Below are 15,538 nucleotides of genomic sequence, written 5' to 3'. Positions count from 1 at the left end.
GGTGGGACATAAAGATGGAGGGGAAGCAGGGTTGGATGAAAGTCCTGGAGAAGCTTGGAGGAGACAGTCCCTGCCTTCCTTGTTTTGGGTAGTGCTCCAGGCTAGCTGTGAAGAATGGCCTGGAGAATTGTGCCATGGTGAGCAGGAAGTCAAGGCTGTTGGGAACTGTTGCAGCCAGGAAAGAAGAGGGGGAGATGAATAGTGGGTGATGGAGTGAGATGGAAGGCTGGGCTGGTGTGAGAGAGATTAGGGAGGACCATATCTGGTGCAGACCAGGTGGGGGGGACAGAACAGTCAATGGTGCCCTCTACCCACCCTCTCCCTGGGGGCCCTGCTTCAGTAGCTGATGGATGCCCTTCATCACACTGGGATCAAGGCAGGACACACACATGCAGCGGGGGTGGGGGGTGGGGCCTCAATGTATGCAGCTTTGAGGTCGTTGAATTAAGGAGCGTCAAGCAGAGATGCCTGGTAGGTGTGTGAGTCTGATGCTCTGGAGAGAGGGCAGGGCTGCAGGGGTACATTTTAGGGCCACCACCTTGTCCATAGCAATCCGAGGCATTGCACTCCCACAGGGAGAACGGGGAGTGAGAAGAAGCCTGTGCACGGAAACAGGGAAGAACAAAGCAGAAGAATAGAGCCCAAGATGGGGACTCGGGGTTTCAAGGAGCAGAGGCCGTGGTCAGAGTTGAATTCTGAAAAAGATTGCTCTGACTAAAGAGTGCAGAATGGAATGCAGAGGGAGAAGCCAGAGGCCTGGGACAGCAGAATGTCCAAGAAGAGAGGGACCTTTCAGAGGGCTCCCATGGGGCTCAGATGAGACTGTGGCAATTACAAGCTCAGCGTCCCAGCCAGAGAAGAATCGTCCTTCCATAGAGAATGTCTTCTTTTTGAAGAGCAGAGATGGCAAACTGGCCACCTCTCTGCTTTAAAACATTTAGAATTAGTTGCCAACATTTTTTTTGAGATATGATTGACATATAACATTGTATTTGTTTTAGGTGTACAGCCTAATGATTTGGTCTATATGTATGCTGTGAACTGCTTATCACCCTAAGTTTAGTTAACATCCGTCACTACACCAAGTTACAATTTTTTCTTGTGATCAGAACTTTTAAAATTTACTCTCTTAGCAACTTTCCAATATACAACTGTAAGTCGTCATGCTGTACATTCATCCCCAGGACTGATTTATCCTATAAATGGAAGTTTGTACCTTTCCACCCCCTTCACCCATTTCACCCAACTTGCCAACATGTAAAATTCCGAGGATTTCACACAAAATTCTGATTTCTGGCTTTTCTTGGAAAAATCAGAAGCTCTCACGACAGTAGCCCTGCATTTGGCACTGCAACACCGTCGGAGCTGAGTAGCCATGGCTCTCCTTAGATGCGGCATCACTCTTCATTCTGTCACAGTCACCACCACCCCCTACTGCTTCCCTGACACTAGTGTCAGTTGCCCTGCACCATCCTGCTGAGCTGGTGTTTTCTTACACTCGGCCTGCTTCACTCATTCCCGTTACCTGTTAGCGTTTGTGTCTGATTCTTTTAGGAGTGTGGGGCGCACAATTATCTTTATGTGAGGGATCAGCCAAAGTGCTTCTGTAAAATAATACTCCCACGCACTCAATCTGTTTGTTTTTCGTGCACACTTCCAAGGTGAGTGTCTTTCAATCTGAGCTACAGTGTCTTGAAAAGTGTTTAATAATTATATTTAATATATTTTAACAACAATAGCCTAAGAATACTAATTTAAAAAAAATTCACACATGCCCTGGGACTTCCCTGGCGGTCCAGTGGTTAAGATTCCACACTTCCAAAGCAGGGGGGCGCGGGTTGGATCCCTGGTTGGGGAACTAAGATCTCACATGTCATGAAACTTGGCCACAAGAGTTAAAAAAAAAAAAAAAAAAAAAGAATTCACACATACACTCAAGTGTGTCATAAACCAAATTTTATTTCAACTGCAAAACATTGGCTTGTGCCACTGGGTTACATTGTTTCGAGAAGGCCTCAGAAATAAGCTTTAGTAGGTCACTATCCAGCTGCAGAGTAGCTTGATAAGGCTAGTGGCTTTAAAATGCCACCATTTGTCACAAATCTTTGTCAAGGTTTTCTCAGTACTGACTATGGAAGTAAATTGTTTAGTAAAGCTGGTACAAGACTGCAGATGGCTATCACAACAGGCATTCCAAATTAGATACAATAAAAAACAGGAACCTGTCGCTACGGAGGGAGAGAGGAACTGGTCAGATGTAAGACAAGAACGGAAAATTTGTTTTTCCTTCAGAACACTTTTCACTGTGTATCTTTTTATATTTCTGATTTTTAAACCATGTACAGTATTAACTATTCCAAATGTAAATAAAAACCTTCATTGTTCAACTTTATTATAAACCAGTGCTTGCTTAGGGATTCATCGTGCTATGATTGTAAAGCATTTATGTTTGGATTTCTTTGGAAGCTGGGCCCTGGTTTTTTAAAAAAAATGGAAAATCACCCTTCTAAGAAAACGCTCTTTGCCTTACCGGGATCCCTAAAGGCTTGGCTGGGGCGCGGGGTGGGCGCTGCAGGGAGACTTCCGGAGCAGCAGGTGGCGCTGCGAGCCCCGCGAGCACCTCTCCTCAACCCGTTTTTCTCAGCAATGGCGGGTGACGGTGGGGGGGGCAGGGAGTCCTTTGTCTAGGGGTGGCTATTCTGAAGCCTGATCCCAGGTGCGGACGACGGTTTCCATTCCCGCGGGATCGCTGACCTCGAGGAGGGTTAGAGAACACCATGGAGCCCTCCGTGCACCCTCCCTCGCGAGGCGGGGCGGCAGTGGCGGCACGGAAGACACAGGCCTGGGGAGACTTCGCGCCAGGCCGCAGGCGGGACAGCGGGCAGCCCCGGGGCGGGCTGGGTCCTGGATGAGAAGCGAGCCGGTGGCCTGAAGAGGCGACTGACTGAACCGGGCACCCGGGGAGCCAGGCGGTGCGGCGGAGCGAGCGGGCAGGGAGTTGACAGACGGCGCGGCCGGTGCGGCGAGCGAGCGAGGGAGCGAGCGGGCGGGCTAGTACGGGGCGCAGCCATGATCACTTCAGCCGGTGAGTGGGATCGCAGCCGGCGCCGAAAGGGAGGAGACGCCACGCCGGCTTTTAGCTGAGTCAGGGCCGGTGACTGGGCACCTCCCGGCGGAGCACCGGCCTGCGCGGCTCCTCACTGCGCGAGGCTCACGACCCGGGCCGGGGGCTGGCAGTGTGGCCCGGGCTCTCCGGGGGCCCTCGCGACCCCCTCCGGCTCGGGGGAATCGCGCTGGGTTGACCGGCTCGTTCTTGCTCCGCAGCCACACCCCCGTGCCCGGACACCAGGGGCTTCCTGGGCCCTTCTCCGACCCCGACGTGTTTTCCTTAATTCTCTTCCTTCGGCGGTTGACCACGTGGGGCCGTCCGAGCCCAGCCCTTCCTTGCAGGTGGTTAGGGTGGGATGGTCCCCCAGTGCAGCCGGACTGTAAGGCAGCCCATGCTACTTAAGTACTTCTCGACCTGACCTAGCACCTTTCTCTTTAGAGGGAAATCTAAATTAAACTAGGCTTGAGGCGGGTCGTTTCTGGGTCTGTTCTAAGGATATTTAGTTAAAGCACCCAGAGAACTTTCGTGTTCGGTGAAGACAGCATCCTGAAAGCAGACATTATACTGAGAATCCAACTGTGGTTTTGAGGCTAGATGCTAACTATGCCGCCTTGAAGAAAGAACTCATGGGTGTCTGGGGCAGGTTTCCTACACTTAACCGTTGTGTGCGTAGATCGTGGAATGACGTTTGCAGCGGGATAAGCTGTAGAAGTCAGGTTTCAAGTGGAGATAATTTTAAGTCCTGGGCTGCAGATTGATGTGCACGTAGCTGTCCACAGCCTCGGTGCCGTTTTTCGTGCCTGCTCACAAACTTTTTTCTCGTCCTGTTTTACTCTGCACTTGCCCCACAAGTGCTTTGCTCTAAACAGACTGATAATCAGAGGACAGTAACTTGTAAGGAGCTCCAAACCATGTGTTTATAAGGATTGCTTAAAGAAATTGGTGGAGACCCTGGGAGACATAATAGTTCTCTTTAAAGACTTGAAGAGCTGTCACGTGTACGTGGGATTAGAGTTTTGTCTCCAGTGGTTACAAATGATTGGGAGATGAATTTTAGTTCAATGTAAGGAAAAGCTTTTCCATCCAGTCGGAGTTCTCTAAAGAGAAAATGAGCACTAAATTTCTTGCTGCTTGTAGACGTAGGCCTCACTGTTTTTCAGATCCCTCTACTTAGCCCACACCACCTTCATCTCTTGCCTGCCTTGCTTTGACAGCCTTAAGGTTTTGTTTTTCCAACAATTGCCTCCGTATAGTCCATTCTTCGTGCTGTAGTCAGAGTATTCTTTTTTAAACCGTAATCACATAATATTATTTTTCTGGTTAAAATCCTTCAGTGGTTTCCATTGTGCTTATAATAAAATCCAGGCTTATAGGCCTACATGATCTGATTCCTGGCTTGTCTTGTACTACTTTTTTCCTCTCTATACCCTAATCATACTGGCCTTTCTGTTCCTTGAATATGTCAATTTCTCTCCTATCTCAGGCCCTGTCCCATTCTTTTCCCCCTTTCTAAACTCCTCTTCCTCAAGTTTTCCCTTAGCTTCTCAATCCTTAGTTTCCGCTCAGATGTTAGTCTCTCCTGATCATTCTATTAAAACATGCTGCATCTCTCCCCCTCAGCTGTCCCCTCTCTTCATTACAGTCCTGTAATTACTTTGTTTACTTGCCTGACTACTGTTTTTCTCTCTGTGGTAGAATTTTGGGCGGGAAACTTTTCATAATTCTTAGAACAACTGCCAAGCAGATGACAGAAGTTCAGAATTATTTCTCGAATGAAGAAATCAGTTAGCTAATCAAATCAATAAATCAGTCACCAAAGTATTTTAAGTAGAGGCTGAAACACCACTTGGTGGGGATTTACTAGACTTTAAACCTAATGATTTTTGAGGTCTTACTCTGAGACTCGGTGGTGATAGCGTAGTGTGTATTCGTTACTGTCATTGGTTACGTTTACTAGATTACTTATCAGCTTCTGCTCCAAACCTTTTGTCACTTGGTTTCCTGTCCTTTGGCTCTCTATGGGTTAGGATCTGTCCCGGGTGCTAAACAGAACCTAACAGGTACTAGTTTGGATTAGTCAGTTTATTTGTTCATTTATTGCCTAGGCACTTGCAGGGTACTAAGAACACAGTGGTGAATAAGAGGTCAACATGCACTGTTAAGTTTTTCCAAGAGGTTTGGCTGTGAAAGGGAGCGGAGAGATAGAGATAGGTGGTTACTGGAGGGAGACGTGAGAATGAATTTTTTTTTTAACATAATAAAGGAAAATTATGCATAAAAGCTTTAAAACAATAGTCTCCCACTCCTCTTTTCCCTTATTCATTGAGGCAACTGTTTTCAACTTTTAAGCTGTGTCTTCTGGAGCATACCTTTATATTTATAAATAATATGCTATTTAAAATAATGCTATAAATTGATACAGCAACTTTAGGTAATATCTGCTGACTTCATATTATGGCATAAGAAACTTTTTAGCATCCTGAAACATTCCCCATTCCCCAGGTGCGCCTCGTCCCGCATCTAAAGGTGAGTTCTGTTGTTTTTAAGATGAGAAATATTTGTGTATGAAGTGTAGGTATTTGATTTAGTTGTGTTCCACGGACAACGGCTGCATTTCTAAGCCAGGACAACCATATAACATAGTCATAAGTGAAACCAAACAGAGTATACAGAAATCCATCACCTCTTTTGGTAAAAGCAGTTCAGACATACCGTTGATTGATGATAAGGGAATGGGTAGCATTTTTAGTGTTTCGATAAAGCATTCTGCCATTTATGATCTGTTCCACATTTAAGGTACTCTTGTCTATCAGCTCTTCGATGTCACTAGTTCACAATCCCCCTCCCCTCCCGATTGCATTCTTTAATCTGTCTTCTCTTCATGCTGTCAATTCAACCTCTCTGTTCTGGGTTTGTTATACCAACCTAGAGTACCAAGAAGTTCCTTTTATCTGCTTTAATGCTTTTTGAACAGTAGTATGCCCTAGCTAGAACCATGGCATAGTTTTGTTTGCTAAATTTTGAAGCTATTTGGCAGACCTACACTTACCAGTTAGAAATGGCTACATCTCCTAAGGAAAGTTGCCTTGACACTTTGTATCAGCTCACGGTTTCAACTCAGTGTTCCAGCTCAGTGTTCCGGAATGATTTTAAGACCTACATGGAAAACATATCTGAGAGACAGTTTAGTTTCCTTCATGGTCCAAGGATGGTAATTTCCCACGTCTTTTTTTCTAATAATCCCTTTGATATATGACTGTATTTCAGGGTGCATTTTTTTGGAGAGGACTGTTATTTCCTTTACTCCCCAGCGTTAGTGCTAATCACCTCAGGGTCACATGGGGAATGCTGTGCTTCAGTAATTGAAGTCAGAACAAGTGAGATTGCTCATCATTTAGCAAAACCTTCTAGGTTACTTGTGATTACAACAGAGGTGCCTTAATATAGGCATCTTGAAATAATCGAATTATTTTATTCTGTGAGTTGATGACTAAATACTCCTGCTTTTGTAAATAATTTCATAACTCTTGGTTTATTTTGTGTGAATAATTTTATTCTAAAATTGTGTAGGAAAGTTTCTCATTTTGGTCAGTAAATTAGGCCAGTGATTGACTGTAATGAATATCAGTATGACAAGGAAGGCTTATGGCTCCATTACTGGACCCTATCCCCACAATTTCTAATTCAGTAGATCTGTGATGCGGCCAAGAATTTTTATTTTTAACAAGTTCCCAGGTAATGCTAATGCTAATTGATCCAGGAACCATGCTTTGAAAACTGTTGAATTAGGCAAATAATGTGATATATATGGTATTATGAGGGTTTGATAACATAGTTAATTCTTAAAATTTGAAATATAAACCTTTTCAGTTTTAAAGAAAAATAATGATTCCTCTAGTGAAGTCACCCCTCAAAAAATACTTTTTTCCAACTCTTGATATATTTTTGACTAAGCATTAGTTTATCTTAGGATATGTATTTCATAATCATATACCTTTTGTCTTATAGCTGGAATAATTTCTCTTCTGGATGAAGAAGAACCACAGCTTAAGGTATGAGTTGAAGAAAAATTAACTGGGCTTAATATGAGTACTTTGAAGCTCTTTGAATTTACTGATAACTGTATATCTTCCACCATTTAAAATAGCCGTCCTACTTAGTCTATACCTAGTCACTGAAATCTAGCCCCAAAGGACAGGACAGTATTTTGGCAACAGCAGTGGTTTTCCCTAGAGTTTAACAAAGCTGAGGCAAATAAATCTCAGTGTGGCACCTGGAAACCACACACACACACACACACACACACACACACACACACACACACACACACACCCACCCACCCACCAGTTTTCTTATCAACGGCAATCACAAAAAGTTACTTCTGTATCACATATTTTAAAACTATTTTCATATGACAAAAATTTGGAATATACTTCAGTTGGCTCTAGGCACCTGAATTCATTTATATCCAAACCAGCAGCCTAGAGTCAATCTTACACATACTGTCAAAGAAGAAAAATGTTCAGTATGATAAGGAATGACATTATGTTTTATGATTGAAAACAGAAAGGAAGTATGTAAGCCCAATGGAAAGTCAGTTGGTAAACTTTTGTATTTGTCATTTAGTAAATATGACTTAGAATTTGGCCACTGATTTGTTGGAAACTTTTTTTTAAGGAAGTATAATGGTAAGTCTGTCTCAAAATCGAATTTTGGTTTTATCTTCTACAGGAATTTGCACTACACAAATTGAATGCAGTGGTCAATGACTTCTGGGCAGAAATTTCTGAGTCTGTAGACAAAATGTAAGAATTTACTTTATTTCTATAAATTGGAATAAAGTAGATCAACCTTAATTATCTGTGGGTCTTGTGGCTTATTAATTCATTTAGAGATTTGCTGCCACTAAATTGCGGCTTGAGTATTTAGATTTGGAATTTTTAAGGAGAACCACAGTTTGAACTAGGCCTATACTTCCTAATTTCTTTCAGAGAAGTTTTGTATGAAGATGAAGGTTTCCGGAGTCGGCAGTTTGCAGCCTTAGTGGCATCTAAAGTATTTTATCACCTGGGGGCTTTTGAGGAGTCTCTGAATTATGCACTTGGAGCAGGTGACCTCTTCAATGTCAATGATAACTCTGAATATGTGGAGACTATTATAGGTAATTATCTTCCATCTAGTAAGGCTTTATCTTGTTGGCTTCTTTCTTGCTCTAGTACATATAGCATTTTTTTCCCTGAATCTTTGAGGTTGCCACATTTCATTTTAATTGAAAGTTCATAATCTTTCTACAGTAATTTTATGCAGCCTGAGTTTTTAGATCTGCCTTAGAATTCTGTGCTTTATTTTTTGTCCTAATGAACAATAATATGAATAACAGTAATAATAAAGACACTCTACTCACAAAATATTTTAAGAATGAATCTAAGAAATTATTCAGAAGCAGCCAACTTAACACAAAGATAGTTATCTCAGTGATTATGTTTATCTCTTTTCCAGTGAGCATACTGTTATATGAAAAAATTAAATCAGATTATTGTGAATATCAGAAATTAAATGATAGTAATTTATAGAGTTGTTTCTAACACAGGAAACCATTATTGAGTGTTTCCATTGTACTAGGCACTGTACTGGTCGTTCTTCATAGCATAGTTTATTCCACAGTTGCCCTGTGAAGAAGGAGCTAGCCTTGTTTTACAGATGAGAAAACTTGGGTTTCAAGATGATAAAGGCACATGGCTGTTAAATAGGAGGGTCAGAATTTAAAACCCAGGCTTCCTCACTACGAAATCCATACTGTTTCTACTAGTAGCCATTGTTTTTTTATTTGCTTCTGTATTTTTGAAGTGAGAGGGTAGCACACAGGTAAGGTTTGGGATTCTCTGTCTTGTAAGTTGAACCAGCTCTGTAAGAGTTCGTTCAAAGCTTTTGTAGCTTTAAAAATGTTTGAAAACTCCTGTTCTAATAGATGAAAGAAGGGATTGCATACCCTTCAGACGTGTCTTTTTGACTATCAAGCTTTAGATCATAGTTACAGAGAGCCCAAGAGTGTGTTCTCTGTCAAGTGTGTATAGTATAGTTTTTTGAATTGCTGATTAAGAGGAGATCTGCATTATTCACCTGAACCCTTAAAAGGAGAATATTGGTATTCTCTTTCAGAAATTGGGAAATGCTGCACAAGGCAGTCCAGAGAGGTACTTTTCAAATGTCCCTGAAGTTTGAAGTAAGATTTTGTGTTCACATTTAAAATTTTTTTGCCATGATGGTGTGAGAATGTTGCAAGTAAGTTTATTGTTGTTGGGAACTCACTGAATTGGAGTTTTCATCTGTGAATCCTGTGGGAAGAACAGATGATTTTAAAGAATAGACCGTATCATTTGAAACCAGAGCACTTTCCCTACGTTAAGTTAGAAATGGTGAGTTAAGTGCATTTATCTCTTCTCTCTTATTTGAAGGATTTTTTTTTTGATGAATGTTGATAATTTTTTCCTGTGGTGATCTGCAAGTGCTTGCAATGTTAACATTTTACAAATGATGCTTTTAGTCAGGACAGCTGGTCTCTAAGAGGCTATGAGGTGGTAGATGCCTTCCTATGTATCATCTTAGTCTTAGCTTGTAGAAGGTGATTGTTGACTGGTAGACCAGTTCTGTTTGCTTTTCTTTGTGTGGAAATGGGGTTCACCCTTCTAGTTTTCTTGGGACTATTAGAATGGATTTTTTTAAATGTCAGTGAGATTTGTGAGAGAATATATAAAATAGAATTTAGGAAAGCCTTCCTAGGCTCTTAATGAATGTCATAAACAGTACACTCAGAAAATTCAAGGCTAGAATTTTCAATCTTCTCCCGATTGTTATAAGACTTCAGCTAGGAATGAAGCTCGGTTCTGGAATACAGTTATGACATAAACCTGGTAAGTCAGAGCACAGGTCTCATTTGAAACCTGGGAGGTAACATTTTTCTTCCTCAGTTATTAACTAAGGAAAGCTCCCCAAATGTTATAAATCTGAGATTCCTTTCTGATGAGGTAGGGGAATGTTTCCTCACAACTGCATTTGGTTCAAAAAGCTCATATTAGGGCCTGGTGAAGATTTTCTGCAACCTAACTTGTTTAAGGTCTGCTTGTGAGTGCCACTTAGTTCTTACTAACTGTACCTGAACCTGCCTAATCCTACCTGGATGGACCCTGAATGTGGTATATTCCAATTTATAAAAGTCCTCTGCTTCCCCCAAAATACAGACCCATTAACATGGGCCATCTAGTAGACCAGCAGTTCTTTATCCTAGTTCAAATCATTTCTGTTTCCTGGGGCTATAGTTTGCAACTAATTAACCTTTTCCTTGTACCTTTCTCTTTGAAAGGGAGGGTGACAGGCCAGTGAGTTATAGAGAGGATAACTATTATATATGTCATTCAGCTTGAGTGGCTGTTTTCCTTAAGAAGGTGGAAGAAGGTTTAGGGAAATTTCCTTTCTTGGTTGCTCCTAAAAAGTTTAAGTTATGATTGTAAAGTAGTGTAAGTTGTAAACATGATACCCTTCAGTATGTTGCCTCATCCTCCCCATTCACCCAAATCACTGTGAAATGGGAAAGCCAAATTATGCACATGCACCGCTGCATGAATTTTCAGACTCCCTGTTTGGGGGAGAGGGGAAGTATATGTGAATAGGTTCAACCTACCTCACATTGAGACTGAATATTTTAGCTGATTGCCGGAAAGGTTTTTGGAAATCTTCTTGGGATTGCCTTTAGAACCTGTGGCACATTTCAGGTCATAGACAGACTCTCTACTATCAAGGATCTGATAGTTTCATTAATGTGAAGAAGTGTAATTTATAGCCATGTGATAATTGCTACAATAGGGTTTTTGTTAATATCCTCAATCATGGCAAGTGTTTGTGTTTGAGAGTGAAAACAGCAGCTGTTTGTAGCCAACTCTGTAGAATAAGCAACTTAGTCAAGTTGAATAACATAATTTTGAATAATAAACAGTAAAAAGAGAAATTTTTTTTTTAATTATTTATTTTGTGGCTGCATTGGGTCTTCGTTGCAGTGCACGGGCTTCTCATTGCAGTGGCTTCTCTTGTTGCAGAGCACAGGCTCTAGGTGCGCAGGCTCAGTAGTTGTGGTGCACGGGCTTAGTGGCTCTGCGGCATGTGGGATCTTCCCGGACCAGGGCTCGAACCCGTGTCCCCTGCGTTGGCAGACGGATTCTTAACCACTGTGCCACAAGGGAAGTCCTAGAAATGTTTTAAATAATGTCAGCTTACTGGAATTAGTGTGTAGCCCTGCAGTGTAACTGTTACGAACAGAACAATATTAATTTGAAGGTATAACTTACAGCATTTAAAAAATTTGAAATTTGCTCATTACTCCATAGTCATCCCATAAGTTATTTTTATGATTATAAATGTAGGCATTGTCCTTTCTAGTAGTATAGCCCAATTTACCATTTGATCAGAGTTATTTTATTTTCTCTATAGCAAAGTGCATTGATCACTACACCAAACAGTGTGTGGAAAATGCAGATTTGCCTGAAGGAGAAAAAAAACCAATTGACCAGAGATTGGAAGGCATTGTGAATAAAATGTTTCAACGATGTCTAGATGATCACAAGTATAAGCAAGCTATCGGCATTGCTCTGGAGACACGAAGACTGGACGTCTTTGAGAAGACTATACTTGAGTCGGTAGGTAGATGATGGGATTTTAGAGGTTGCTATTGATGAAGAATCAGCAGAGCAAATAATTAAAACTGAAAATTGCGTGGATAGTGAAAAGAAAATCTAACTTAGATATAATAAGGTGCTCTTTTGCGAAAAATTTTATTTTTATATTTATAAAATATATGTATTTTATGTTTATAAATGAACCTTGGCTGTGTTTTGTGTTTGTCAAATAGTTGCTTTTATCTTACCACATTTATTCCTTTGAGATCTTGCATGGGGAAGTTGTCTTAATTACCCTGCCCTTTTTAAGAAGACTGTATGGGTAAACTACTATTGTAATGCATTTATCATGGTTAAAACTGTAAGCTACATTCCTGGTTTGGGGGTGTTTTGCAATAATTATGACAGTTGTAAGTCACCAACCAAAGTGGTCAGAGAGGTGCAAGACTGAGTTAAATGGACATTGATCTGCATGCCCACTTTGCCTGCCTCACTACCTATCGTTTTCCACAAGCTAGCTCTTTGCACTCCAGCCATTTTGACCTTGTCTCTTCTGCTAGATGTACCATACCCCATTCCCTTTGCCAAAAGTATTGCCCCTGCCAAAAACATCCTTCTCCCTTTCTTTCTTTACCTGCTGTATTCCTGTTCAAGATTCACAGTTCAGCTCAACTGTCATTTGTTTACAGATCCTTCTGTCAATCCCTGCCAGCCATACCCTCCTCAACCCTTAGGTCCAGCTAGGTCCACCAGATTATAACCTCCTTAAGGATAGGTACTTTCACCACTGGGTCTCCAAAGCCTAAGGCAGTGTTTAGCAGCAGTGGTAAGATTAGTTTAAATGAGTAAATGAATGAATGACCCAGTGTCATAGAACGGCCCTTATTTTGCTCTGTTCGATTTTTGTGCAGTTGTAGTTTCTCCTTGTCTTCAGGTGAATAGAACTAAAATATTTGTTTTTATTCATTCAACAAATATTTTTTGAGTGCATATTATGTGTCAGACACTGTTCTAGACATTGGAGATACAGTGGCAAACAAGACCAACAAAGTTCCTGCACAAATGGAATAATCCACTGGGGGAATAGGCAGTGAAGCCTTATTCCCTATAAGGTAAAGGGGTGATAAATTTTTTTAAAAAGAATAAAGCAGAGTGAGAAATGCGTCTTACTTTACATCCCAGTGCACATGTACATATAGATGTAACTTAGGATGAAATAATACCTACTTTTTCTACTTACAATGTAATCCTGATATTTTAAAATTGTATTTCATTTTTTAAAAAATGCTAGTCCCATTAAGTTGATTTCATAATGTATACGCCGATAGGTCACAACTTGCTTTTTTAAAAAAATATTTTTTTAATCATTGAACAAAGCTATCTTTAAATTTTATAGTGCTTTACAGTTTTCGAAAGTTTCACACACATGATTTCATATAATCCAATAATAACCCTTTTTTATCCCCTACTCCTATATTGCCCTTCCCCCTTCCCTGTCCCCACTGATAACTACTAGTTTGTTCTATCTGTGAGTCTGCTTTTATTTTTTGTTTTATTCACTAGTTTGTTGTATTTTTCAGATTCCACATATAAATGATATCATGCAGTATTTGTCTTTCTCTGTCTGACTTATTTCACTTAGCATAATGCCCTCCAAGTCCATCCATGTTGCTGCAAATGGCAAAATTTCATTCTTTTTTGTGGCTGAGTAGTATTCCATTGTGTATATATATATATATATATATGTGTGTGTGTGTGACACCCCACATCTTTATCCACTCATCTGTTGATGGACACTTAAGTTGCTTCCATATCTTGGCTATTGTAAATAACACTGCTATTGGGGTGTGTATATCTTTTCGAATTAGTGAATTTTGTGAATTTTTAATTTCTCAACTCGCTTTTTGAGAAGTACACTTGTAGCTCTTCAGCATGCTTATCATGCTGAAGGACTTTTATAGGTTAGTATCTCAAATATTGGGTATGCTTTGAAGAACCACAAGGTAAACATAAATAATCTGGAGGGGCTTCCCTGCTGGCACAGTGGTTAAGAATCCACCTGCCAATGCTGGGGACATGGGTTTGAGCCCTCGTCCGGGAAGATCCCACATGCCGCGGAGCACTAAGCCACAGTAGTTGTGCGCCACAACTACTGAAGCCCATGCACCTAGAGCCTGTGCTCCGCAACAAGAGAAGCCACTGCAGTGAGAAACCCGCGTGCCGCAACGAAGAATAGCCCCCGCTTGCCACAACTAGAGAAAGCCTGAGCGCAGCAGTGAAGACCCAACGCAGCCAAAAATAAATAAATAAAATTTTTTAAAAAATTTATTAAATAAATAAACAAATAATCTGGAGTCAAAATTTCCTCGGGAGAGCACCAGCTAGATGTGACAGCACTCAAAGCTTGAGTCACTCAGAGCTGGAGAATAGTTCTATCACACTGTGTTCCTGGCCAGTGAGTATAGGCGGTAAGTCATGAGGATTAGCAAGACTAGAGGCAGACACAATTGAAAAGCATAGCCACTTGGTATATGTACAGCTGTATAGATCTTTTTATAATAATTAACAGCACCACCACAGTTATAGTATACTATGGTCATATAGTCATGATCCTGGATGATCACTAAATATTTAATTGTTTTCAACCTATTTTTTTTCATGAAGACAGGGAAATAGGTAATTTTCTTTTAAGGTTTTCATCTAAAATGGTTAAAAATTTTAAGGTTTATTGTTTAAGTAGCAAATAAATCTTTAGCTGCCTAGAATGACTAAAGAATATCTATTAAAATAATTTGATTTCTAAATAAACATGCTTCAGTAACCAGATAATCATATCTCTTCAAATTATCTCTTTCAGAATGATGTCCCAGGAATGCTGGCTTATAGCCTCAAGCTCTGCATGTCTTTAATGCAGAATAAACAGTTTCGGAATAAAGTACTGAGAGTTCTAGTTAAAATCTACATGAACTTGGAGAAACCTGATTTCATCAATGTTTGTCAGGTAATAACATTGCATTACTTTACACTGTACTGCTGAGCCATGCCTCACTACATTATATTATATAACATCACGTCACTACAATTTCATACATGTATCTCAATTGATCTTTACAACAGCCTTGTGAAGATACTTTATGCGTTTATATTCCATTTTACTGATAAGAAACTGAATCTCTCAAAACTAAAAAGCTGTTATAATATGTTATTTCTATGTATTCTTTTTTTCACTTTGAAAATAATCCAGGCATTTAAGGAAATTTTTGAAAATGAGATTAAAAAAAAAAAAAAGGTAGAAGAAAAGATAAAAACGGTACCTATGTTATGTCATTTCTAAAAAGAATTTCAGCTATAAAAATTATCTTTGGTTTCATTCCCCAAACACCAGACAAGACCTTTGGGTATATTTTCTTTATCTCTTTGATTGTATGGACTTGCTTGCACACTTTAAAAAAAATTAAGACAGTATAGAAAATATATAAAATGAAAAGTGTATCTTTCCCTTTCCATTGGCCTTTTCCCAATTAAAAGATTCATAACTGTTTTTCCTCCACCTACTAGCACATGTGGAGCTACCTCATTCTTTTCAATGGCTAGATTGTGTTTTATTGACAAATTTTTGTATTCTGCTTAGAGCACAGCATTTTATCACGCATTTGGTTTGTTATATTTTCATTATAATGTGTTCTCAATATGTGTTTCTATCCTCTATACATATTTAAAATTTAGATTAATACATCCTTTTTTTCAATGCTTTTTTAAAAAA

General features: G+C 40.2%; 1 protein-coding gene across 3 annotated transcripts in view; it reads left to right on the top strand.

The window, feature by feature from the left end:
• Window positions 1-2,912: 2,912 nt before the first annotated feature.
• The window catches only part of PSMD1 (proteasome 26S subunit, non-ATPase 1), a 105,004-nt gene continuing 92,378 nt past the window's right edge, over window positions 2,913-15,538 (top strand). The window contains exons 1-6 of one of the 3 annotated variants that reach the window (XM_019923521.3): window positions 2,913-3,085; window positions 7,118-7,161; window positions 7,841-7,914; window positions 8,101-8,270; window positions 11,591-11,796; window positions 14,633-14,776. In XM_019923521.3, the coding sequence (XP_019779080.1) occupies window positions 3,070-3,085; window positions 7,118-7,161; window positions 7,841-7,914; window positions 8,101-8,270; window positions 11,591-11,796; window positions 14,633-14,776 (654 nt within the window). In that variant the 5' untranslated portion in view covers window positions 2,913-3,069. Of the gene's footprint in view, window positions 3,086-7,117; window positions 7,162-7,840; window positions 7,915-8,100; window positions 8,271-11,590; window positions 11,797-14,632; window positions 14,777-15,538 lie in introns of those variants that run through there. The other 2 variants (XM_019923520.3, XM_073807137.1) reach the window with 2 other exon arrangements.

This window comes from Tursiops truncatus, chromosome 7 (assembly GCF_011762595.2).
Source record: "Tursiops truncatus isolate mTurTru1 chromosome 7, mTurTru1.mat.Y, whole genome shotgun sequence".
Lineage (NCBI taxonomy): Eukaryota > Metazoa > Chordata > Mammalia > Artiodactyla > Delphinidae > Tursiops > Tursiops truncatus.
The sequence above is the reverse complement of the archived record's forward strand: the minus strand, read 5'-3'. Positions and strand labels throughout refer to the sequence as shown.